The following is a 25,972-nucleotide window of genomic DNA, read 5'->3' as shown; positions in this document are numbered from 1 at the left end:
CATTATTGATGGCCGATGGAACACGGGTGGAGTTTGCTGGTACTGGAATAGATGGCTGATGATTTATGGTGTTATTTGCATAGCCGTGCTGGGTTCGCAAAGTGGGAGGTGGCGATGGCTTCTATCTCTATTGGAATGCAAGTTCTATCTAGAATCAATGGGAACTTTTGATACTCGGACATATCGCATGACCGCCACCTTCTATCTTCCTCCATTCATACATCGAATCATAACAGCGCTCTTGCCATAATAGCTTTCCATACATGTCCATAAGGTACTAGTACGCCGCAGTTTCGTCTTCCTCCTGTTCCCTAGGCACCCCTGATGGTACCTTATTCCTCAACACGTTTCTCGCTTCCTGTGCCATGCACGCATCTAGAAGCGTTATTGCTGCCATGGCTTCAACTATAGGTACGGCGCGAGGGACGACGCATGGGTCATGTCGCCCCTTGGCTTCTAATGTTCCTGCAGTACCAGAAAAGGTCGAAGTCTCCTGAGCTTGGCCGATCGTAGCGGGCGGTTTGAACTGTGCAATGCGGTCAATGATATTTCTAAAGAACGTAGGGCTACCTTGAAACAACGTAGGAGTATCACTCACAGCAACACGAAAGTAAATTGGAGCTCCGTTGCTGATACCCCCTTGTATACCGCCGGAGTTGTTCGTTCGAGTCTTCAGTACCGGGAATTGACCAGAGGGCACACCATTCAATTCTCCAGTCGATCCATTTGCGTGCGAGCCATTAGTCACAGCGTCTGCTCCCGACTTTGATGGCGGGACAGCTGGAGCTTTGACAAAAGCGTCATTGTGTTTAGAGCCGGGTATCGTGCAACCAGCAAAGCCCGATCCAAACTCGAAACCTTTCGTTGCTGGAAGAGAAAGCATGGCTTGAGCCAGTGTAGCTTCAAGCTTGTCAAAGCATGGCTCTGTGGTGATGAATGAGTCAGCTTACAACCAGGGAAAGTGTATTGAAACGAAAGCATATACTAGATTTCAAAGCTCTTGAGATGTGCCATGTCACGAGCGGAGAAAGGTCAAAAACGAACCTCCAAGACCAACGGGAGCATTCCTAATCACACACACTACCGTTCCACCTATACTATCTTGTTTATCCCTGAAGTCGGCTATCTTCTTGGCCATTCGATCCGCAGCCTCTTGATTTGGGCATCGTACTGGCACATATCGGTCAACCTCTTCCCTTGTGATCGTCTCGAGCATCTTCAGATATGTAGGATTTGAGGCGGCAGAGGGGTGCATTGGTGTTGGCGGAAACAGCTCTTCATCACCGACAGAGTAGACGAATGATACTATCTCCACACCATACGCCTCTTTTAACATTTTCTCGGCTATAGCACCTGATGCTACTCGTCCAATAGTTTCCCTTGCGCTGCTCCTCCCACCACCGCTGGAGGCACGAACTCCGTATTTCATCTGACTTCTTTGCTCAGCATTGATTGGCTTCAGGAGTTGGTCTGCTCACATACTAGGTATAGTCGGCGTGCGAAGGCCGTGGGAAGAGGTCCATTGTGCTAGCACCGTAGTCTTTGGGTCGATGATCTTCGTTTTTGACCCTGAGTCCGATTGGCGTGCCGAGGGTGAATCCGTTTTCGACTCCAGATTCTATAATCACCTTATCTTTTTCATCGCGGGGCTCAATCCGTCAGTAACTTGTATCAGACGACTCTTGAATTACAATACCGTTGTAAGCGCGCTTTGACCAGGTCTACGCCGGTTCATTTGAGGTTGAATGTCATCTTCTGACAGCCTCATTCCTGGACGAACACCGTCGACTATGCAGCCAACTGAAGGACAATGGCTCTCTCCATACGTCGTCACCCTGAAAAAGCGACCGAATGTGGACATGGTTGGGCTTGAGGGGAAGACGTAGAGACAGATTTGGTGTCTGAAATATGTAAGGCTCAAGGAGAAGGCAAGAGCAAGATGTCGTGCAAGAGAATCAGCCCACTTGGTTGATCGAGGCGATGTCGAGGGAGGGTGGCATGTGGGATGGAGCGTTCACTCTGCGAAGGGACGGATATTTGAACGAATTGAGGTCATGTGTGATGTGCATTGGTCATGTTAGAACATTTCATGTTTGAGCTTAAGGTTCCTTCGGCAACTGAATACTCTTTTTTTTTTTTTTTTTTTTTTTTAAATCCTACGCCGTTTCAGCCTTATGGGCTATGCCGGGTGCTATCTACGCAGACAAGCTACTTTATATCAATAGAATAGATACTTACTAACTCCTTAAATAATTATAATTAAATTAAAATTAAAAGAATAGGTATTAAAAATTAAAAATCTAACTAAATACTATAGACTTAAACTACTAAAACTATTAATAGTTTTAATAACTATTGCCTTTTAATAAACTAATATAAAGCAAGCCCTTATATTTTTTCCTCTTTTATAATATATATTATTATAGGCTATAAATATTTGTTTTTTACTACTAACTATATCTATATTAGTTTAGAAAGTTATTTAGCTTTAAAACTCTTTATAATATAAAGTTAACCTTTATTAATAGCTTTACCTTTCCTAAATACTTAAAGGTTTTAGTTTATAATAGGAATTATATAATTATAATAGCTTTTTAAATGTTTTTTAGCTATTTATTAATATTTATAGCTAATATATTCTAGCTTTAGTATTTCTTTTTTAAATTAATATATAATAAATAGTTAAATATTAAATATTTAACTATTTTTTAACTTTACCTATAATTATATATAGTTAAATTAGCTAATTTTTTTAAATATAAATAGCTATAGAAGTTAATTGCCTTTATTTTAGCTTAGATTATAATTAATATAATAATCTATAGCTTATTTATATATTTAAGAAAAAATTTTTTAAAAGGTTTTTTTATTAGCTTATAGAGATTATAGCTTATTAATAAATACTTCTAGTTATTTTTCTATATTTTTAAAACTATATTTTTTATTTTCTAATTTATAGCTAATTTAAGCTTATAAATTAATAAATAGTAAAAAGCAGTAAATTTAAATAGTTTATTTTTATTTATTTAGCTTATAGCTTTCTTAGCTAAGTTATTAACTAGCTTATTTCTATAAATCTTTTTATAACTTAGTATTTAATAGAGTTTAACTATAGCTCCTATATTTTAAAGCTAATTTAAAAGTTTTATTATATTTTATATATAATATTAGCTAGATTTATTTTTAAGATCTTAAAGTATTTAAAGTACTTTTTAATTATTAATAAATAGTATTATTTATTACCTAAAAGTATTTAATAATATAAAGACTAGTAATTAAATAATTCTAATTATGTTAGCTATAGGAATAGTATTAATTAAGTTTAAGCTTATATAAGTATTATAGGTAATAAGCTTTTAATAATATATTAAATTAATTAGGGCTACTGCTACCCTAATTCTTTTATTAATATTACTATTATTAAAATAGTAAATAGCTTACTTTTTAGACTTTTTCTTTACCTTCTTTAAGATTTTATTATAGGCTATAATCCCTAAATTATTATTTTTAGCTATACTTACTATTAGTAGGACTTATTATAAATAAACTATAAAAGAAATATTTCTTTTAATTAATATATTATTATTATAAGTTTAGCTATTAAAAATATCCTTAATTTTATATAAAAAGTTATCTTAGTTCTTTTAACCTTTAATATTAATTTTCTTATATATTTAAAGGATTTTTTAATAGACTAGTAAGTAATAGATTCTATTTATAATATAATAGATTATTTTTATTAATTATAAATCTATAAGTTTAATACTTATTTCTATATTTAATATAGTACTAGCAGTATATTAGAGGGCTCCTATAGCTATTATAATAGCTTCCTTTTAAAAGGCTTTAAGTCTTTAAATAATCTTTTAATAGTAGCTTTTATAATTTTATCTATACTAGAGTAATACCTATATTAAATATTTATAAAGTAGCTTTAAAAGGATAGTAGCTTAGAATAGCTTTATTATTCCTAGTAAAGTAACTTTCTATATAGTTTAAGCTAGACTTTTTAGAGCCTCTTTATAAGCTTTAGCCTTCTTTAAAGTAATTTCTAAATAAAATCATTTATTTAGTATTAGGTTAAGCTAAATACTTAAGTAGTAAATACTTTTAAAAAAATATACTTCTTAAGTATATATTTTTCTTTAAAGTTTAAGCTTTATTAGCCTTTTTTATTCTTTCTTTTTTACTTATTTTAGCTATTAGAAGAAGTAGATTAAATTATATTTTTAAAGAATAAAGATAGCTTTATACTTATTTGCTTATATTTTAAGCTTAGTATAAATATTAGCTAGCTTTTAATAAATTTCTTTAATATTTTTACTAATAACTAAAATATATATATTATTAATATATCTTATTAGTAAGCTTTTACCTTTAGCTATTTTAAAAATTTTATAATTATAAAATAGCTAAAAGATTAATAATAGTAGTAATCTTTAAAGAATTTTAATTTCTATATTAAAAAAAATATAAACCTTTTTATAATTTTAATTTAACTAAATTAGCCTATTAAAAAGCTTTATAATTAACCTACTAAGTTAAAATTAAATTTAAACTTATAAATATTTTAAAAAAGTTATTTATAATTAATATTATTAAATACTCTAAGTATATCTAAGAGTATTAAGTTTACTATTAACTTATTTTTACTTTTCTAGGCTATATATATTTATAGGAAATAGCTCTCTTACTTCTATAATAAATAACTAAGAATAAGTAATTAATTTCTACTATAGCTAAAATTCTTTTTATTAAAATATATTCTATTATTTTATTTAATATTTTTAGTAAGGAGATTAGCCTATAAGATTTTAAACTTAAATAGTTTTTCTTTATAAGTTTTTAAATTACTACTACTATAGCTTCTTTTAGTATTACTAGCTAGTATTAAAGCTTAAAACTTATATTAAATATATTAATAAAAAGGTTGTTAATTACTAGAAAAGCTATTTTTAAAACTTTATTAATAATTATATCTAGTCTAGGAGCATTATTAGCTTTAAATTCTTTAATAGCTTTAATAATTTCTTATTCTATAATATTTAAAAGGGAGCAGCTATAGGAAGTACTATAGGCTATAATATATATTAAAGAAATTTACTAATAGTAGTTTTAGAAAGAAAAAGGCCTAGAAAGCTTTAGCTTTCTTTATATTATTTATCTATAGTATTCTATTTTAGCTCCTAATCTATAAAAGAAAAATAAAGCAAAAGGCTCTTTATATCTTTAACTATTTATTTAATATAAATAGTTAATTTATATTTATAGTTTAAAAACTTTTTATTTATAATTATTAGCTTAAGCTATTTAAATAATTTTCCTTTTTTAGCTATTAGCTATTTCTTTTACTACCTAGTCTTTAAAATTATATATAATTATATATTTATACTTAACTTTTTTTTAATTATTAATAGCCTCTATATACTTTTTATTTTAACTTAACTTTATCTTTATAAACTATTTAATCTTTAAAATAAAAGCTTTTAAAGTCTAGGTAATAGAATTAATTAAGTATTTAATAGTATTATCTAAATCAACCTATATTCTAAAGGTTTTTTAATTTTAAATAATATTTATTAAGTAGTTTAAGAATTTTTTTATATTTATTGCTTTAAAGTTCTAGTAGTTAAAAACTACTATTAATAAAGTTTTATACTTAAAAACTATCTTAATTAGATTATAATTAGAGCTAAAAGCAAGCTATTCTAAAAACTTATAATATAAAATATACTATACTATATCCTAAGTAACTTAAGCTAAGTTAATTATAAATTCTTTTAAATTAAAATTATTTAAAAGTCTTATTATTATTTTAAGCAGTATAACTAGCTAGAAGTTATATATTATTATAATTTTTTAAAAGTATTAAGCTTACCCTTTAATAGTTATTAGTCTTTTAAATTAATTAAAGTACTAAGTATTAAAATCCTTTATAATAAACTATTAATAGTTACTATAGAAAAAAAAAAATTCTTTAATTAGTATTAATATATTACTATTAGTTATTACCTTTTTAGCCGCATATAATAAAGCTAAATAAATATTATAAATAGTAATATAATCCTTATATCTTTTATTTAAAAACTTTAAAATTAATATCTAAAATATATTAAAATAGTTAATAATTTATATAGAACTAAAGTTAATATTTTTACTTATATATATATAGATTTAAGCTAGCTTATAGTTTATTTTATTTAGAATTTTATTTATAAGCTAGAAAAAATAATATTTCTATTTCTATAAGTAGTAAGTAGTTATTTAAAATAAATTACTTTAAAGCTTAAATCTATAAATAATATAGTAAGCTAATACTTATTTATCTTTAAGTACTTTAGTTATAATTTCTATTTTATCTTTCCTTATATTATACTATAATATTAATAGGTATTAAGTATAACTTATTCTTATATAACTAAGTCTTTATAGATCTATTTTCTAGTAAAAAGCTAAAGCTTCTTTAAAATATAGCTTAATTACTATAGCTCTAAGCTATTTAAAAATAGGTTTAAGCTTTTCTTTTTATTAATTTTATTTTCCTTATTAACTTTAAGTTCCTTATAAGTAAAGTTAATATTAAGTTTATTAATTAGTTTCTACTTAGTTAGTAACTTTTTTATTTTATTCTTCTTTACTATATTTAACTAATTATTAGTTTTTAATTTAAAAGCTATAGTTACTTCCCTTTTCTTTATAGTCCTCTTTAAGGCTAACTTAGTAAAAGTAAATATAGAAATAAATAAAAGCTTTAAACTAATTAACTTAGCTAATATAAGCTTTAGTTAAAATTTCTTTATAATAGTAATTCTCTACTTAATATATTCTATTTCTTTCTTTTATTACTTATAGTCTTTAAATTAAGACTTATATAGTCCTTTATATTATATATATTTAAATTTAAAAATATTTTTTAAATAAAAGTAATCTTTTAAAAGATATTCTTTTAAATATATACTATACTTAATTAAGTTTCTATATAAAGTAGCTTTATATCTATATTTATAGTATTTATAATATTAGTTTATTATATATTAGCTAATATATTAATATACCCTATAGCTTTAGTTATTTTAAAATATACTATAAGTATTAATTACTATATTATAGTCTATAAAAAATATAAATTTAAGTATTAAAGATATATATATTTATAGCTTTTAAAGCTTTTAAAGCTAATAAATTTTTTAAATTTATTATTTTCTTAAAATAGCTATATTTTAATATTATAGCTTTTTAATTATAGCTATAAAGTTATTTATATTTATACTTTTAATATAGATTCTATTAATAATTATATTATATATAAGGACTATAATTATAGCTTTACTCTTAGGTATAAGGGCTTTTAGCTATTCTATATTTTTTTTTATAATTTTATTATTTTTAGTAATATATATTATTAAATATATTTTGCTACTAAGGAGCAGCTTAACTAGTTTAAAATTAATTAACATTAATATTTGAACTATAGCTAAGCTAAGTATATATTTTAATTTATTTTTTAATAAATATTTTTTAATATAGATATTAGCGCTAATTTTCTTTTTTAAGTATTTAATATATTTTTATTTATATATATAACTAAGCTTTTTATAGGCAGAATATATTAATTAGTTTATAGAGTTTTTTATATTAATTATAATTTCCTACTTTTAGTATTACTTTTTAAAAGTAGTAATAGCTACTATACTTATATTAAAAGGGGATTTAGCTATAATAATTATATATATAAATAAAAAAGGAGCTAATAGTATAACTATTATAGTAGTAGTTGTAGCTTATATCTTTATAGCTTATAGTTTATTAATATACTTAATAGTTTTAATATACTATGCCTTTTACTAAGAGGAGGCTTTAATAATTAAAAACTATAATAAAAACTTAATATTATTAAATATATTAAATATATTATAGGTATTAGCTATTTAGCTAGCAAAGGCAATAATATTTTTTATAAATTATTAATATATATATTAGCTAATTAAAGCGCCTATATTTTAGTATTTTTATATAATATTAATAATTTCTTAGGCTAGGCTAAGCTTTTTAAGCTTATTACTATTAGCTATTATTATTATTATAGTTATTGTTTTTATAGTAGCTAGCTAGCTATCCCGTAATAACTTTTACTTATTAAGCTAGCAAAGGGTAACTATAATAAGTTAAGCCTTAAAGTAAGTATTATTTAAATACTTATAATAAGCTAATTAAAATATAGCTATACTAATAATAATTATTATTATAGTTATTAAGATGCGCTCTTAACCTGTTTTGTCTCTAAATAGGATATAAACTTTTATCTTATAATAGTCTATTATATAAAGGGAGACCTTGAGCCGGATGGCAAATGAATACTCGTAACGGATACAGTAAACCTTATGGTCCGAATATCGGTTCCACTCCTTCTTGGCGGTCCTTCCCGAAAGTACCTGGCTCACTGTTCGGACGCGACGGGGCTCTTTGAAACGCGTCGGCCGTCTAGAATATCGTGCAATAATATGTCCTGTAGACAGGGCTCAGGCAATGCTAGTATCTCAATGGGGACATGCAGTGCGTCAGGCGAAAAATCACATATATGTGTCTCTCTCTAGAGATCCTATCTTCAATTTAGCTGTTGAGCATTTTCTTTTTCAAGAGACGCCCGCTGATTCAAGAGTCCTGCTACTTTATGTTAACAGACCATGCGTGGTCATTGGGAAAAATCAGAATCCGTGGTTGCAAGCAGACTTAGCGGCCTTGCGAAGAAATAGAGTTGATATAGTACGGCGACGATCCGGTGGAGGCGCCGTCTTTCATGATACAGGGAATGTTAACTACAGCGTGAAATGCTCTTCATCCGAGTTTACGAGAGACAAGCATGCTGTAATGGTCACCGAAGCACTGCGAGAGTTCACCGATCGAGCACGTGTCAATGAGAGACACGATATAGTGCTTGATCAAGGCTTGCCCATACCGAACATTGAGCTTGATCAAGAGGGGCCTTTGGGTATGCTCAAAACGCGTTACTCGACGACCGACCCTCGCAGACCATCTCTCAAAGTTTCTGGATCAGCCTTCAAGATATCACAGGGAAAATCCTTGCATCATGGAACTTGTCTGCTTGCATCCGAAAACATCGGATCAATCTCGCAGTACCTTCGATCTCCAGCTCGGCCATTCTTCAGAGCTTATGGATCTGAGAGTCTCCCATCACCAGTCACAAATATTCTAGACGATGAGCTTGATAGTGATAAGGTATCACAGAGTATTGAAAGGTTCAAACTTAGCGTGATACGCAGATTTGCCCAGCTCTACGGGATCGACCCTAAGATTAGTAGTCTTTTCGAAAACGATGACGCCTCGAAAGATCAATTTTTGAGAGGTGAAGATTGGATCGCAGGATATGTCAGTGAAGTAGCAAAAACCCCAGAGATTGAGCAGGGAATGGAAGAATTAAAGGTGTGTTTCAAGCGTTTTCTTAGGAACAGTTGACTAATAACTTTAGTCTGACCAATGGAGATACGGCACAACGCCTCGATTCATTCTCTCCAGCCATCCAAAACTGATCAATGACAGGCAGACTGCACCAACATTACCGTCCTGGTTTCCCTCGGATGTAAGTCTCATACCGACCTTGAGTTCTGAAATGGGACTGCGTCGTCTAACGTTCGATCCCTTAGGCACATGTTCATGTGAGGGTCAAACAGGGATTCATCATGGAGGTCGATCTTTCTCTACCCCCAGACAAGGGAAAAGCTGCCCAACAGCTTTCAGAACTCGCCAGTAATGTGAACGGTAGATTTGTCGAACGGATAGCTAGTTTCAGCTCACTCCTTCGAGGAACGCCACCGCAAGATGAGGCTAATGCAGTCGTAAAATGGCTTGACTTGATGCTCGGCAAAAAAATCTCGAAGTAATTTACGTACGCCACTCCTATCATAAACAAGAATTATATATTCTTGTTTGAAAGACAACCTACGCTACATGTTTGGCGGACACTGAAGCTCATTGCCCTGACAATAGCAAAAAGTGAACTCAGTATATCTTCCAATCTTCATACAGCCAGGAATCGTACCCCTAGCAGCCATTTATGAGCGCTCTTCATAAAGCAACCGCCGACCAAGCGGGTTTTGACCTTCGAGACATGAGAAAATCAAACGCTCTTGGTTGCGAATGTCCAGGTTTCAGCTCATTCATACACAGCGTATCATCGCCGTGGTTCCAATCGCGCCTGTTCCGCGTTCAGCCCTGCTGGCTGGTTGAGGATCTGCTGTGCCTCCAGACACAATAGCACTGCATGTCATTCCATCGGTGCTACCTGGATCTCCTCCTCCGTCAGCGGAGGAACCCTTCTGGGACAGCTTCCCGTATCTATTCCGCGGATGTAGGATAGACAGAAAAATGCATCAGTCAGTCCTTGATCGGCTACGCTCATGGCCGGTGCATGCACGGTCAGATTGTATGGCTGCAGTGTGCGTGGGATGAGGTTCAAGATTAGAGCGGTGAAGGGGGCCAGAATGGAGTAGATGGAGTTGTAGGTCAGGTGTCCAAGGTTCTGCCCTGGCCTGGAGATGTCAATTTGGGCTTACCGTCTGACTCGCGTTCACATTTCAATGTACGTTCACTCAGTATATGCGTATAAATCAGTCAATTCTATGCAGGGGAATATGTGCAACACAATATGTCTGTGAGTTTCCTACGTTTTGTCTGCTTACTGGTATAGGGCGTAGGATTGTGGCTAAGTCCTTCGTAGATGGTGGGGCAAAGTCCTGCAGCCTTAGTGGGTGCCGATCAAAAGACAACTTTCCCAGGACAACAAGCAATCCGAACCTATCTACGAAGAACCATTCATGGCTGACCCCCTCTCTGTAGTGGCATCAATTGCGGGCATCGCTGCTGTTGCACTCAAGTCTACAAACGCCTTGCTCGACTTTTCTACCAAGGTAAAGAACGCGCCCAAGGAGGTTGCGAGTATTTCTGATGATGCCTTGAACATTTCGAGGATTATCTCTTCTTTGCAGTCCGCGATACAAAACGCCCAAATAAAAGCCGCTCTCCAGTCAGGGCCTAACAGTGAGGTCTTGAACGCGATTGAAGCTTTGCAAGATCCATTAATTGCGTGCTCATCTACGAACGAAGGTTTGCTGCAAAAGATGAAGTCTTATACGAAACCCGTGAATGGCAGTGATGGAGAGCGAAGTATATCTCATAGGCGTATCAAGTGGTATCTCTCTCGCAAAGAAGTTAACGATATGGTCTCGGGTGTCGAAAGAACTAAGAAGACCTTGGACACCGCAATGAACGCCGTTGTAACGTAGGGATACAGTAGTCAGATCCTTTGTTACAACCACTGATACAAGCTAGAATCTGTATTCTGACAGCAAAGTCTAACGGCTTTCTGCAGCCGGAGCCAGTCAACGCCAGAAAGGACGCTGTGATTGCTTTGCAGCATTACGCCAACAGTCTATACGCGAGAACTATCAATGAAGATGCTACGGCTCGATCGATCACCCAGGTGGGCATCTTCCAACAGAAGGTCATTGCAAACGAAGGCAGCACGAACACGTCCCGTACTGCGGTTGATAGCTCAGCCAGCAACTACGAACGTTTGCAACGCACAAGTAACCAGCTTCAAGGCCTCCGTAGCGCAGCCCGAGATGGTGACCATCTGCTGGTCCAGCTTCAGCTCGAGGAAGGTGCAGAAATAAACGCTCAAGATGCGGATGGTCGTACAGCTCTCTCATTCGCAGCGGAATATGGCAGTGAATCAGCAGTGAGGACTTTGATCGAGAACGGTGCTGACGTGAACCTCAAATGTTTCGTGCGATGGAGCGGGGCTGATCGTGTGTTCAACTCGGAGCGAACCCCCTTACATTGGGCGTGCTGGAATGGGTACGCCGGCATCGTTGGGCTCTTGATCACTGCAGGAGCGGAAGTCAATGCAAAGAACTATGCTTCACGCGTCCCATTGAGAGAGGCCGCAAGATTTGGCCACTTAGCATGCATGGAGAGGTTGCTGGACGCGGGCGCAGATGTGGAGGCTAGGGAATGGAAGGGCTGGACACCACTGCATGAGGCTTGCCATAAAGACCAGCTGGCCGCACAGAAGCTTCTTCTCGCTCGCGGTGCAGCTATTGAGGGCATTCTCACCGACAACAACGGTGCCTGTGTTTACGGCTGCACTGCGCTGCACGTTGCTTTGTTACATAGGTCGACACTATGTGTTGCCGATCTACTCAGTCGAAAGTGTGATCTCGAGCCTAGAAACTCGAAGGATGAGACTCCGATGCACTTTGCTGCATGGTACGGAGAAGTTGGCGATCTGATTGTTCTCCTAAACGCCGGAGCTCAACTTGAGGCAAGGGAGCATGGTGGTGAGACGCCTCTACACAAGGCTGTGCATGCTGGCTCTCTGGACAAGGTGAGGTTTCTGTTACTAAAGGGTGCTGATCCATTTGTAAAGGACATCCTAGGTAAAAACGTTCTAGACGTTAGTATTAGGCATAGCAGGGAGGATATAGTACGAGCTGTGAGAGAAGCTATCAGAGCTCGTCCGGACATGATAGTGGAAGAAAGGTCTGCACGATGACTCTTTCTCAAAATGAGTAAACCATTGTATGTATGCACAATCAGATTTAGTTGTTGGTGCCTAAAGCTTTATGAGATGCTGCGTGTACACCACTAATACCACCTTCCACCAACACCCACAAACGTCAACGTTGCCTCTTCTCCCAATAGCCCGTTCAAGCCTTCTCAGCATAAACAGGAATGGCTCACCAGCTCGACCTTGGCTCCCGTACTCATAACCCTCAACGTCGTATTCGTCGCCATGACCTTCACACTCGTAATCCACTCCGCGACGGCTCCCCTCTCTTGCTCCGTAATGGCTGACTTTCCCCTTGCCCGACCTTAGCCCTTGCATTTTCCATGAAAATCGCAGAACTTTTATTCCTAGCTCGATCGGCTAGGGCCTCAAGAGCACACAGGTGCGCGAAGAACAATCCGTGCCGTTCTACATGGGCACAGGCGCGTGTGTGTTGAGGTGTAGAATGTGGTGAAGGTGAGGACACCAAGAGCGATGCCGATGTAGAGATTTGAGAAGGTTAGTTGGAAGCTGAGAGCTTTAGGAAAGCTAAAACTGTGGTGATTCAGCGTCAAGTGTTTGTTCGGCGTAGTCTGGTGTCGAAGTAGGTCTTATGGTCTAGATAGATCCAAGAGCCGAAAAGGAAGGCCATGGGTAAAAAGCCCACCAATCCCGGACCGTGTCCGTCGCTGCGAACAAACGCCATGTCTGCGCTGAACGATATTAGAAAAATGACAGTGTATGCTATCCATAGAGCGAGGTGATGTCGTAAAAAGAAACTTCGAATTAAGCGGTTGACAGCCAGTATGCCGAAAGGATTAGCGAAGAATGAGATGTAGATGTCGAAGGGCAAGAAATAGATACAGAAAGCGGCGAATGCGAAATACACGACAATGGAGAGGACGTGCTGAAAGATCTTTTTGTGTTTCTTGGGACCGAAGGCCTTAAGGGCGTCAAGAATGCGGCGTGGATTATCGCTCCGTCGACGAGTGGGGAACATTATCAGGAATACGTGAGGACCGAGCCAGACCAGGATGAGGTAGCCCAGGCAAATATAGCCTGTGACACCAATCCAGCGGTAGCCGAAATTGAGATCCATGGTCTCGCCAGCTGCAAAGGCAATGGAGTAGCCGCACCAGGTAAGTTGGTTCTTCCCGCTTTTCGACGCCCTAAAGATCGTCACGAGTGCCACACTGCCGAGTACGACGCCGAAGACGACGAGATATACTAGCCGTGGGGTCAACACGTCTAGTGCAACGACTGCTCCTAATGCCATCAATAAGACGAAGAAGCGGACGTAGGTCCTGTTGCGGTAGAAAGCTTTTAGAGCTGAACGGAAAACCGAGCCTGCAACAAGTGGAACTATGATTGTCGCGATTGTCACTGGGACTGCGATTGACCAGTAGAGACTGAAGCGAAATAGATAGGGCCCTGAGTTGTCGATGGCGGAGACGATCGCTCTAGTCTGGTTTTGCCCTGGGTCTGCGATGTTGCCGTTGGTGGGTAGAGAGTCGGGTTGTGAGCTGTTATGTGGTTTCGATGGCCAGAATGGGTTCGGTTTCAAGTTCATGCCAAAAAGAGACTACCAGTGTCAGCTCTGAATGAAGATTTTGCAGCACGCTATACATACCGACATGAAGGACAACGGAATGTAGATCGCAGCTAATACGGTCAACAGCGTCGTCCGCTGCCCCATACGTATCTGAAGCTGTCGTTCAATCTATGGTATGATTCAGCAAGGATTTCCGGCATCTAGCAATGAGTTTAGCGTACCATTTCCCGCAACGTCTCTGATTCTGCTTCTATCGATGTGATTTTCTTTTGCAATTTGATTAGATCTTCTTGGACTCTCTCAGGCCACGACAGAAAATTTTGGTCCTCTTCAGAAATATTGAAGACCTCGGGGGAGGTAATTTCTCTGAGAAGTGAAGTCGCATGCTGAAGCCCCATTGCTGACAAATGACAGCAGTCTCTGAAGTGTAAGAGATAATGAAGTTTGCCATCCTCAGGCTTGCTTCTTCCTGTGTACCTCTGGGAATGGGCGTTAGTATAATGAGTCTCAAGGTAGGATCTTTAGGGCTTACAAGTTCGTCTATTTGGTCGTATGCACTCTCTATGAAAGATGATGTGTCTTCTATTAGTTGAAGATAGATTGTATGTATTAAGGTCAGAATCTCGGAGGTCATCATGTTCTCAAGCTTGGCGGCATCTGGTGGTTGAAGACGTTGGTGAGTCGCGGCATAGTCGGACAGTGGACCGTCGGAACTTTCCATTGAACGATAGAGCAAGAGAACCTTTCGGCCGACATCGCCATCGTTATTGATAAAGACTTGAGCGAAAAGTGATTCGGGAGGGGCTGTATGAGGTTGCCATATGTAAGTTGAGATGCTACCTAAATATCTGGGCACCGTGGCGAGCCAGATGAATCTCAAGCAAATTTCTCCCTTGTCGTTAGACTTCGTCAAAGGAAAGCTACTTGTAGAAAAATTCACTATGATTGTGGTCTCAGTGTAAGATATTCTTCGCTGTACGGTAATATCGCTCAGACTTACAGTCTGGTGGACCTATACTAGAGGGCAAGTCCCGCAGGGTCATTGCAGATGTACAGGCTTTCAATGCTGCCTTCGAAAGCTTCCATTCCTGATTAATGACGTGTATGAGGGCGAGCCTTGGGGCATCATATCGTCGTTGCAAGCCATCGGCAGTCGCAAACAGCTTCTGTGCCAAAGAGTACATTTGAGATTGGAGAGCATTTGAGCCGTCCCATGTCAGGACGCTAGACAGTCAGTATCCAAGACTCGAGGATATGCTGGCCAATTACATACCACAAACGTACAGCCTCCGATCCTTCCGCATTGAGGACCAATCTCAACCTTTCCAGGCTCTCTGAAAATGTCTCTATTGAATCTGATGATTTGTCCGGAGGTGACACATGAAAGGCTAATGCAAGCTGCGATGGAGACTGGATATTATAGCATTTGAATAAACGCGGAAAGAGCTCCGAACATGTCTGATTTTTGAACTGATGATAATCAATAAGGAAATCTCTGATCCACGGATCCTTCGCAGCCTCGGATCGGAGGCGACGTTCGAGTTCATCTCCCTTCGATTGCGAATGCTGCTGTCGGTTGAATCTACCAGTGACACTCGAGCGACTGCCAATAGATTTCCGGCTTTGAGTGACTGGTGTTGGAAGAACGCCGATATCGTCTGTCGGGGTTGCCCTTGCTGAGCTCGCATCGGGCATCCTCACCAAATCCACAGGGCTACATGAGGGCAAAACGAATGCACGTGACGACAAGGAAGCAAAAAGAGTGAAATGGGAAAAAGATTGATTGTGAAATTGTCACCGCGACGGTCTGAAACGAAATCCTTGCGGCTTGGCACCAGCACAGCCCACTGCTGCCTGGGAGAACGAAGGATCGACAAGCGCGCCGTGTAGATTGTAGCACAGCTTCTCAACAGCCTCTGCCATCCTCGAGTGCTTGTCACTGGAAAAAGAGCAACCGCTTTGCGACTGGACCGAGAGTGAGCAGTACTCATACTCTAAGGTAGCCGAGTCGTCAGCGATGCCTGAGGCGCCTTTAACGCCAAGATGTTCCCCAGGGTGGCCTTCCCGGGGCCACGGCCTTGGATCCTTGGCTGAGAAAGCCTTACCCGCCCCCAGAGTTGTCTCTTGAATAATGCCCACAGTCATGTCCATCAATCATCCTGGGCGAAACTCATCAATGGCTTTCGTGGTAGAATTGTAAAACGACGTTGATCTTGTCGACGTCACCTTGGGCCATTCCACTGCCGGCGAACAAGGTGCCTGGCCTTGTCCTTGTGAAAGTGGTCAATCCGTATTAACCACGTATGAAGACAGCTTTGCCACGTTACTGCATATGCCCCCGCTCTCTTTTTCATAGATCGGATAGTCCGTCTTGATAGTAATGACTTAGGAGCAAGCAATACAGCGATCATATTGCGCTGAGCCCTCTTCCTTTATCCACGGCTTCTCATGCCACGCACCCGTCGAAAGATAATGCAGGTGCTAAGATTTAGTACAACATAGCTCTTCACAAGAGGCCAATCGCAAGGCTATGTACCCCTCGAAAATGCCCCAACACAAATGTGAACTGGTTCCATCAGCCACATTCAGCCTGACGGCTGACTTCAAATTCAACGCCCATCAAATCTTTCGTTGAAATGATTGTTTTCCTTATATCATCAAACTTGGAGACGGTGTCTGTATTGATAGCGTGCGATCAAGATGTCGGACCCTCTCAGCATCGCAGCCGGTGTGGTGGGTATTCTTACCACAGCGGCACAGATCTCTTCAGTCCTGATCAAATTCACGAAGGCGACCAAGAATGCGCCTCAAGAAGCTGCAATACTTGTGCAAGAAGTCAGCGATATAAATACAATTCTGGCTACACTTCAGGTCTTTCTTCTTGGAGACCATGCCGCCGACAGGTCAAGGACATCTTTGCTTAAGGTAGATCAAGTCGTGAAAGTACTCAGCAGCTGTGTACTCACATTCTCTGAATTGGAGATCCTAATGGATGAGCTTAAAGTGGAGAATTCTGATGTACTTGACCGCATGCGATGGGCGAGAAAAGAAATGGCCATCACAAAACTTGTCCAAAGACTACAGAACCATAAAACATCGCTTTCTCTGATACTGACGATTCTGAATGGGTCTGTTATGACGTCAGCTGTAGAACTAATTTGTGGATGCTAAAGTAGTCTAGTCAAACCCTCATCGAAGCCAAGGATTCTGTGGATAGACTGTTCACGCTGATAGAACAATGCTACGAAGACATGTCAGCCAGGATCTCGTCACTTGAAGCGGAACAAACCTGCCCTCATGAGATCGGATCTCATGATGACTCAGCCTCTACAATCACCATCACGAAGCAAGCACCATCTTACGGTGGTGCAAATGATTCCAACCTAGAAATCGCACCCGGAGACTTTGTTGAGGATTTACAAAGATCATGGGTGTATAAGAGAGCCAATGCTTTCCAAAGGTCTTGTATATCTGTAGTCACAACAAGCATTTACAGCACCAGTTGGTCAACCTTGTCAGATCTGAGTATGGCAGAATTGTCCAATATCTCGGTGTTGAATCTAGCGGTGACATCGGACGAGTTGTTGAACCCTCATCGGTCCATCCAAACTTGGCAGACACAGCAGTCAAACTCAGCATGTCTCAATCAACCCTTGCGGCCAGCTCCAGCGCATGGACTGGATCTTGGGTATTGCGAACGTTTGGGTAGCGTATTTTGGTTCACCCGCCACCCACCAAGCTCAGGTCGCTTTATGAGTCCCCAAAATTTAAGTGTGATGATACACGGTGAAAAAAAATCTCTCAAGCTGAGTGAAGAAGACAATCCATCCAAGAGTATCTGCCAAGGCTGTTACAGCGTGACTAACGACGTGCTCGTTAACGTCGGTAAGTGCAACGTAATCTGGAATCAACAGTATCACTCGTGCTGAAATAGCACAGCTAATAATTGCTGGCATTTGGGGTGCTTTCGCTGTCAAACCTGCCAATCGCTACGGAACGATTTGATATCCCACGACAATTCTTTCGATTTTACAACGTGTCTAAGATGTATTTTCTGTGGGGGAAACAACGAAAACATAGCCTTTGTTCTTGATGGACAAGCTTCATGCAGAGAATGCTTTAGATGTCTTCTATGCAATTGTTATATCACTCCAAAATTCTATCCCACGAGCCATGGCAATCTGTGCAATGCCTGTGGTACTATGGTGTCAAAGAATCTGGGGCATCAAATGCGATCAAAAGGAACGCCACGAGGTCAATGGCGGAATGAAAAGTGGAAAGCTAGTGACGAAGAGGTTGCAGAGGCGATACAGGCTGCACGTCCTAAAAAGGCCTAGCGCGCTGTACATGCAATATAGTCCATATAAAGCGAGCCCGTCCTTGAATTTGAGAATCCGAGACTTGAGTGCATCAAGTTTGAGCATCTGAGACAGGCGTCCAAGCCCAACGGTCAGGCAGGGGGATAGATGAGGCTGGCAATATACTTGACCAGTGGCTTGCCAGAATTGGGCTAAGTGATGGTCCCATCTTCTGTCGAATGATCAGTTTGTACATGAGCCTTTAGGCAAAGGCATTGACGAAGCCTCCAGATCTTCACTAAGAAAAGTTTCTGTCGAAGGTGTCGGGCGATGAGTACCTTTGTCAGTCATTACGAGTCCGGGACAACCGTCGAGCTTCAACGCTCCTTCCTTCTACAGAGCCGAGGGCTGAATTTCTCATCACCAACATCTTGCTTCAGATACAACATTCTGATAATTGATTGCAGTCAGTATTTAGCTTTTCTTATGCAAAGCCAGAGCAAGATATGGCAAACAAGGCTCCAGCGTTATCCAATAATAAGAATAGCAAGCTCCTCCTCGATGGCTTACAAAATCCATACAATCTTTACATTCGGGATTCAAAACTGTCAGGAGCTGGCTCTGGACTTTTTGCGGGCAAAGAAGTGCCTGCTGGAAGCGAAATCTTTCGTGTGGATGTACCACTTGTCTCAGTAGTGTACATTAACCACTCCGCTCTTCAGATGTAGTAGTAACGTTTGCCCAAGGGAAATCGCGGGTGCAGCGTGTGATCTCTGTTTTAGGCGGACCGGCTCGAATGATTTTGGCCTGCCACCTGTCACACTGATGTTTTGCGCAGGATGCAACACTGTCCAATACTGCTCCAAGGTCAAAGCTTTGACTCGGAATGGGGTGTGATTCACTCAAGATACTGACAAATAATAGGATTGCCAGAAAATGGCACTGAAACGATACCACAAGAACGAGTGCAAACTGTAAGTTCTGATTTTGCCCCCTGTGGGTCCTCAGGGCATGCTAGCTGAGGCATATGGTGTACATAGCTACAAGAAGATGAATGATCCAACCATCAATGGCGGTAACCCTCGAGTAAAGGAACTTAACACAACTAACCGGATGCTTATTCGTCTCGTTTCCATGTATGAGCACAAAGATATAACTACAAAACAGTGGCAAGCGTTTCAGCATCTTCAATATCACAAAGAAGCCGTTAAGCAAGCAAGCCAGGCAGACTTGGCGAGTATCAAGAGGAATCTGGAAATCAACAAATCTCTGACAAGCCATGATCTGACAGTCGAGGAGCTCGAGGGCATTTATTGGCGCGTGAGTTTTCATTTTCGAAGCACGAATAGTGCTTCCCCTTAGCAGGATACGGTTCTAACAGGAGTGCTGTAGATTATTTTCAATCAACAAGCCAAGAGACAGATGCCAGATACTCTTCTAGGAAGATATGTGGTTCCTGCTGCGGCCATGATCAACCACTCATGCAGGGTAAACGCTCATCCTGTCTCGGACGGAGCTGCAATCATTTTGAGATCCACGCATTTGATTATGAAAGATGAAGAAATCACTAGGTCTTACTGTGCTGAGACCTATACTTACAAGCAGCGGCAAAATCGTTTACTCAAGGCCTATGCCTTCAATTGCAGATGTCCGAGGTGTCTTATGGACGAAAAAGACGACCTTAAACACATGACCAGCGATCTCAGGCAGGAGGACACGCTTCAGGCGGTTAAGATGGAAATCGAGATTTACATCACTGCCTTGATGAATAATAGGCCGAGTTTCCTCTCTACAAGTGATATTGAAACACGATGCAAACAGCTATGTAATATATCGGAGACCGCAAAATGGTGGCCTATTGATCTTGACCCAATACCAGCGCTGCTTCTAGGTCTTGCAGCCCGGTTCGAGGCTGAAGGACAATGGAAGCGGGCGCTGGGGCTACGATTTAAGATTGTCTACCTTATCAATCCAATACGGTTCCGAGATCGACTGAATCCCTTTCGATTATCTCAAGAATTCGATCTTATTCAATTGGAGAGGTATGTCTGGTGAAATGCCCTGTCCGTGATTTTTGTGACGCCTACCAATACTCATGATAGACGCTGACTTTTATGACTTTGTATAGACGAATCTGTCAGCTGATGAAAACAGATACTGATGTTCAAACGTCGTTCAAATCTGTCAAGTCAGCCATAGACTGGGTGAGCGATTTACGTATTCCGCAAGCTATTTCCTTGCACTGAGATCGAGATCTAGGTCTTGTATGGGCACATTCTGATACTCTTGGGGGATACACAAGAGAGCTTCGGTGTCAACCACGTGTTTCACAAGATTTTACGACATCTTGATCAACAATTTGTTGATGCGAAGCTGAGGGATAGCGGAATGAAGGAAAGTCAGTGGTACAGTATGCAAGTTACCAATGAACACAAGGTGTTGCAGGACAAGAGTGAAGACGTATTGCTTAAGTGGCTTGGTATTGATCTTGGCGACAACTTCTTTTGATGTCAAAGACGGACGAAATTGATGACAACAGGACTTACAAATACTTTCGGCGAAACTACCTAATGGGCTGAGTGGTATTCATATGCTTAAGAATTGCATGGTAAACCGGCAATAAACGCTGAGGTATTGCATTAATTCAGCTACGTTGTAAGTAGTCTTACTGCTAAGGCATACCATTCTCGCTCTGTTATCGTGTCTTTGAAGTGTATGACCTCTCCTCGTGGAAGTTCTATGAACTCATCTTCTAGCACGCCTACAGGGCCGGGACACCGCCTTATATTGATTGACTCGCGCGAAAGCGACTAGCTACTGGAGAACACGAGGTTATAATGATAAATTGTGTGACTGGACAAGAAAATGCAGTCCCTGCAAAAGTCCAGATGAGCCCAAAGTCAATCGTGCATAAACCCGTTTCTGCAGCCTCATCTTCAAAGAGTGTCATGATTAGCCCTTACGCTTCCTCGAAATGCTTTCTCTCGTCTCTTCCGTTGGATGATGCAGTCGTCTCGAGTGAAAGTATGGCCCATCTCGGACCGACAAGTGTACAATTTTCTGTGACTTTGGGTTGTAGGGACGTCGCGAAAAATGATTTGGACAGCTGATGACCGTCGAGGCCGACGGAATTGCCTCAAGTGCAAGGCCTGGAAGAGCCTAAAGCCACATGCCCATGAACTGGCAACTGTGGGAGAGGAAGATTGGGTCATGCAGCATTCTGGGCCGCCCGAGGAACTCATTCAGCGAAACTCGAAAAGGACAGATTGCATCAAGCAGAGGAACAGTTGTAGGGCGAAGATAGGAACGACGTGGATGGGAGATGGATGGTGGAAGGACGTCATCTTCATCTCTCCCGTGCTACGGTATAGAGTGGAGGGCGGACTTCCTAAAGGATCTACGAAACAATCAGGAAATTCACCTTTTCGGTGTGTATGTCGTTTCATGTTTCAATTGTCCGTCCTTTCATGTGATTGAATCTCTGTGGTGTAGGGCTATGATGATATTCTGAGGGTAACTGGGGCCTTCTCGCTTCCACGAAATGACTTTAGTCACCGCTGTCTCTGATCTAAACAGAACTTGACTCTTTGTGCTGTCGATTCGACTAGTGTGATAAGTCTAGCAGCTACGGACTTGATCAACAGTCACGCTAGATATCCACACCGTACATTCCAGCTGAAACAGCGAGTACTTCAGTGCCACGCACAATTACATTTGATAAAGACCTAAGGTAAGCCAACAACAATACTGTGTTGTCAAAAGGATTTCCAAAGCGTTTCTTGCCCCTGAGCTGACAGACCCCAAGTATTCTCCCGCACCAATCTCTTCACGTTGAAACATGTGCTGGCTCAGCCGCTTCAACGAACCTTGGCTTCCACATGGGATACCGTCAGGGCGGCACGTTTGAGTAGAAGGATTATCTGATGATTGGCTCTAAAACATCCGCCAGCACCATCACTAGCCGCGAAGGTTACAAAATCTCCGACCCGCTGCAGCCTACTAAGTCAGGGTCTCTACGCTGGTAATTTCACTACTTCAATCTAACGTATATGCGAATCTGTCATCTTCCTTTGTTGGTCGAAATGGATTGATTGAGGCAGAGGTGATGATTCCAGAAACCCTTCTCTTGGACAAGAATTTCGGTGACTACTGCTATGTAATCTTGGGAATTGATATCTTCTTCAGGAGTCCTTGCCGCACGAATGGCTGGCAAACAATCAATATTTTCACCCACCGAGAATACATCATGATGGAGCCTATGTCAGCTAACGGGCGAATGTCTGAGAGCCCTCATATGAGCTTTGCGCGTGTCATCCCCAGGTCTGGGTCCGTATGAACGGTCCCTTTGAGAGCATCCCTCCAAGACGCGCGCACGCCTAGCGACATGCGAAAGCTGAGAGGACTAAGAATTCGGTAGGATTGCTGACTGCCCTCTGACGGAGAGCCTCCGTCGAATCAGCATTGCCAGCCATCCCTGCAAGAAGCCCACTACAAACGCGATTGGGGCTCAAAATGACACAAAGCTGGAGTTCATTAATGCGGTGATACGATTTTAGTGGCTATGAGCGCGTCGTCATCGTGACTATTGCTTTGTTCGGTTTGGTTCACGTGAGCGTTTGGGTGTATGGAACCTCCAATAATATGGTGTGCGGTCTGAGGTCCGAGTATGTCTCCCGTCTTTTCGAAGAGTCCTTCTTGGATGAGGGTGTGCACTTCACCACCCTTATTGCATGTCTAAAGGACTATCGACAAGGAGGTGACTGAATTGATCCTCCAACTTCTTTTGTCCGCTTTACTCATGGTGTACTGGCACACAACCACATTTGCGCGCCAAGTGACTTTCGTCTTTGCTTTCGACCTGTGTCTGGTGCTCCTTCTATGGACTGTGAGAGTGCAACATAACACCTCTCCATCAATTGTTTCGTCCAAATATATCTCTCGTGATGGGGAAACGGGGAAAACACAGCCTGCAGTGATCCATTGTGACCTCACCAGGTCTATCACATGATTCTTCCAGCCGTTACTGGCTTTCTATAAAGCTTTAGTTCGCTATGGATTCTTGCATTCATCATCAATTCGAAGTTCAAAGCACTCGTTCATCAAGAGCCCTTGCATTGAAGCCAAACAAGCATTTCACATCATTCTACAGTCATGTTTTCAAAGCTCCTCCCCTTTGTCACTCTTGCCTCCTTGGCTTTCAACACATATGCAAACCCTATGCTTATGAAGCGAGACTGCAAGTCAGACTACAACAAGGAAATCTCTGACAATCACGGCTCACCAGAGGTGAAACCATTCAAATGTGGAGATCATACCGTGCAACGCAAGAAAGCACTGAATGCTTTGGGAGCAGATGCATGGGGTAAGCTACCCTTTGATATTATATACCATCTTCTTTCAGGTTCTTTTCAATGCACATAGGCTAACAGAACCCCAATCAGATCTGTCAATTACCATGCAAGAAACGTAAGCTTAGCCTGATCTTTTACCATGTCGACAATAGCCTCAACATCATCTTACTGAACACACTTGCCAATCACAGTGGTTGCGACATGACCTCATACAACAAACAATACTACCCATTCGGCGATTGGAACGCTGCACACTCAGATACGAAGAAGGGCGACTCCGCCAACTTCAGTATCTTCAAACTCAATTGTACGTTCCAAAATCTCTTGTTGCCGACGATCTTCGCAGCCTCTCTCTCTCCTGCCTTGCAATGCTAACGATACCTAAGGGTACCAAATCCGCACCTACGCCAAAGATTCCAAGTACTACAAGAAGCCCGAGTCAGATTGGGAGACCGCAGGCAAGGAAATCAAGTATGGCCGTCCTTTCTCGTTTGCCCTCATTCTTTCTACTATTCGAGTATAATGCTGACGCAATGGACCCCAGCGCATCTGACAAAATTGGACTCGATCTCTTGCATCAGCTCAAGAAGTACACACCCGGCGGCAACCCATTTGGCTTCTATAAATACCAGCGCGGTGGAGCTTCGGCGACTGATCAGCAAGGAAAGACTTATGAGACAGGCATCAATTATATCTGGGGTCAGGTGAAGGGGCATACGACTGATGAGTATGCTGCGGGGTACATTATGCAATGTATCTGAGCCCGCAATGGGGGAAAGGCGGTGTGGTGAGAGGAGGGGAGGTTGCATCAATTGGCGTTCTTGTACAAATGCATACTGATTGATTCCGGCATTGTCTGCGTCGCATATATTAGACTGTAAATGGAGGAGAACACATTCGTTTTCAGAGACTAAGAAGAGATAGATTGTAAATAGACACACACAAAGACAATTGGATCTCTCACCACTCAATAGCCTCTCCAGGCTTGCACCTCCGTTGAGGGGGCCAACAGCAAATTCAACGCTAAGCAAAAACAACCTTCACCTCCACGGATCTCAGTCCAATACCCACCAAAGCTTTCACACCTACTTCTCAGGAAATCACGCACAATTTACCAATCAAACATTCACAGCAAGTGCTCCAAGTCTTTGTTGACGGTTCTATTTGAGAACTCGTCGAGCGAGTGAAGTCATCTTGGACCATCCAATGAGCTAGACCGCTTGAATCAAACCAACAGTTGACACAGGAGTGTGATACAAGATGACCAGTCGTCTTCGCCCCACAAGCACTCGTGCCTGCGGCCTGTACAAATGAATGATGCACCAGCCCCTCAGATGACCCTATGACATCTCTTGGCAGGCACTTCCGACAGCCGATCCGAACATTGCCGAGCCAGCAGCCATCAACCTTCTCCATCTTCATCTTCAACATACCATCAAGTCCCCTCTCTTCGTACAGAGATGGATTTTTCAATCCCGACTTCCAAGCTGTGGATATTCCCCGCAGTCGGGGGCACAGCCTGGTTTCTGACCCTTTTCACCCTCCTCATCTACTGGCTGGCTCAAGGCAGACCCGTATATCCACTACAAACAAATCCCTATATCGCGTGAGTGCAGTCTAATATCCCGTCGACCTTTTCATCTTTAGAAAAACTATGGTACATAATCGACGCCACATACTTACTTATACCACAAAGCTTCATCTCCGACATCGGCGCCTTCCACCTAAAACCGCTCTTCATAGTCGGCGGCATCCTGTCCGCCATCGGCTACACGGGCACAATCGCAAGCGCTCATTATATCTACCACCATCACATTCACTCCCACCCCAACGCCCTCCCCAGCGCCCACCCCGCCCAACCAGAAGACAGCAAAACCCCGCCCTCACAACCCAAGCGCACCACCTCAGCCATAGCCATCGTCGCCGCCATCGTCGCAGGCGTGGCTTGCATACTAATGACGTTCTTCGACACCTACCGCTGGCATGAGTCGCACTCGAAACTGCTTCTACTCACGTTTCTGGGGATAGCGGTTAGTGGGGTGTGTACGAGTGTTGTTTACTCTGGGTGTGCTGTGAAGCCTACGAGGGGGATGGGGGTGCAGAAAGCGTGAGTCCCTCAGTATGGCTTTGTGTGTTGTGTATGCCGTGCTTTCTTTGAGATGGGGAAGAGAGGGGGGGGGGGGGGAAGGGTGCGGGGACGGGCGGG

At 40.7% G+C, this 25,972-nt stretch overlaps 7 protein-coding genes across 7 annotated transcripts; 5 read left to right on the top strand and 2 right to left on the bottom strand.

Moving 5' to 3' along the window:
* Nucleotides 1-277: 277 nt before the first annotated feature.
* On the bottom strand, nucleotides 278-1,523 carry ARO2 (bifunctional chorismate synthase/riboflavin reductase [NAD(P)H] aro2; the record flags this gene model as incomplete). Its single annotated transcript, XM_044815308.1, has 3 exons — nucleotides 278-924; nucleotides 1,045-1,433; nucleotides 1,483-1,523. The coding sequence occupies 3 exons, from the start codon at nucleotides 1,521-1,523 to the stop codon at nucleotides 278-280; spliced, it is 1,077 nt and encodes a 358-aa protein (XP_044667182.1).
* Nucleotides 1,524-8,526: 7,003 nt separating this feature from the next.
* On the top strand, nucleotides 8,527-9,899 carry KY384_006814 (uncharacterized protein; the record flags this gene model as incomplete). Its single annotated transcript, XM_044815307.1, has 3 exons — nucleotides 8,527-9,441; nucleotides 9,488-9,598; nucleotides 9,663-9,899. The coding sequence occupies 3 exons, from the start codon at nucleotides 8,527-8,529 to the stop codon at nucleotides 9,897-9,899; spliced, it is 1,263 nt and encodes a 420-aa protein (XP_044667181.1).
* Nucleotides 9,900-10,832: 933 nt separating this feature from the next.
* Nucleotides 10,833-12,571, top strand: KY384_006813 (uncharacterized protein; the record flags this gene model as incomplete). Its single annotated transcript, XM_044815306.1, has 2 exons — nucleotides 10,833-11,296; nucleotides 11,347-12,571. 2 exons carry the CDS (start codon nucleotides 10,833-10,835, stop codon nucleotides 12,569-12,571), a joined length of 1,689 nt encoding a protein of 562 aa, XP_044667180.1.
* A 565-nt stretch (nucleotides 12,572-13,136) lies between these two features.
* On the bottom strand, nucleotides 13,137-15,812 carry KY384_006812 (uncharacterized protein; the record flags this gene model as incomplete). Its single annotated transcript, XM_044815305.1, has 6 exons — nucleotides 13,137-14,147; nucleotides 14,196-14,285; nucleotides 14,339-14,596; nucleotides 14,650-14,921; nucleotides 15,118-15,341; nucleotides 15,391-15,812. 6 exons carry the CDS (start codon nucleotides 15,810-15,812, stop codon nucleotides 13,137-13,139), a joined length of 2,277 nt encoding a protein of 758 aa, XP_044667179.1.
* A 1,005-nt stretch (nucleotides 15,813-16,817) lies between these two features.
* KY384_006811 (uncharacterized protein) lies at nucleotides 16,818-18,454 on the top strand (the record flags this gene model as incomplete). The annotated part of the gene is made up of 3 exons (XM_044815304.1): nucleotides 16,818-17,245; nucleotides 17,299-17,548; nucleotides 18,332-18,454. The coding sequence occupies 3 exons, from the start codon at nucleotides 16,818-16,820 to the stop codon at nucleotides 18,452-18,454; spliced, it is 801 nt and encodes a 266-aa protein (XP_044667178.1).
* A 467-nt stretch (nucleotides 18,455-18,921) lies between these two features.
* On the top strand, nucleotides 18,922-20,923 carry KY384_006810 (uncharacterized protein; the record flags this gene model as incomplete). The annotated part of the gene is made up of 6 exons (XM_044815303.1): nucleotides 18,922-19,092; nucleotides 19,340-19,389; nucleotides 19,456-19,735; nucleotides 19,808-20,457; nucleotides 20,544-20,619; nucleotides 20,675-20,923. The coding sequence occupies 6 exons, from the start codon at nucleotides 18,922-18,924 to the stop codon at nucleotides 20,921-20,923; spliced, it is 1,476 nt and encodes a 491-aa protein (XP_044667177.1).
* Nucleotides 20,924-23,566: 2,643 nt separating this feature from the next.
* On the top strand, nucleotides 23,567-24,527 carry KY384_006809 (uncharacterized protein; the record flags this gene model as incomplete). The annotated part of the gene is made up of 5 exons (XM_044815302.1): nucleotides 23,567-23,777; nucleotides 23,857-23,881; nucleotides 23,958-24,073; nucleotides 24,153-24,237; nucleotides 24,311-24,527. The coding sequence occupies 5 exons, from the start codon at nucleotides 23,567-23,569 to the stop codon at nucleotides 24,525-24,527; spliced, it is 654 nt and encodes a 217-aa protein (XP_044667176.1).
* Between the last annotated feature and the right edge of the window lie 1,445 nt (nucleotides 24,528-25,972).

Source organism: Bacidia gigantensis (genome assembly GCF_019456465.1).
Source record: "Bacidia gigantensis strain McMullin 20006 chromosome Unknown contig_255, whole genome shotgun sequence".
In the NCBI taxonomy this organism is placed as follows: domain Eukaryota; kingdom Fungi; phylum Ascomycota; class Lecanoromycetes; order Lecanorales; family Ramalinaceae; genus Bacidia; species Bacidia gigantensis.
The sequence above is the reverse complement of the archived record's forward strand: the minus strand, read 5'-3'. Positions and strand labels throughout refer to the sequence as shown.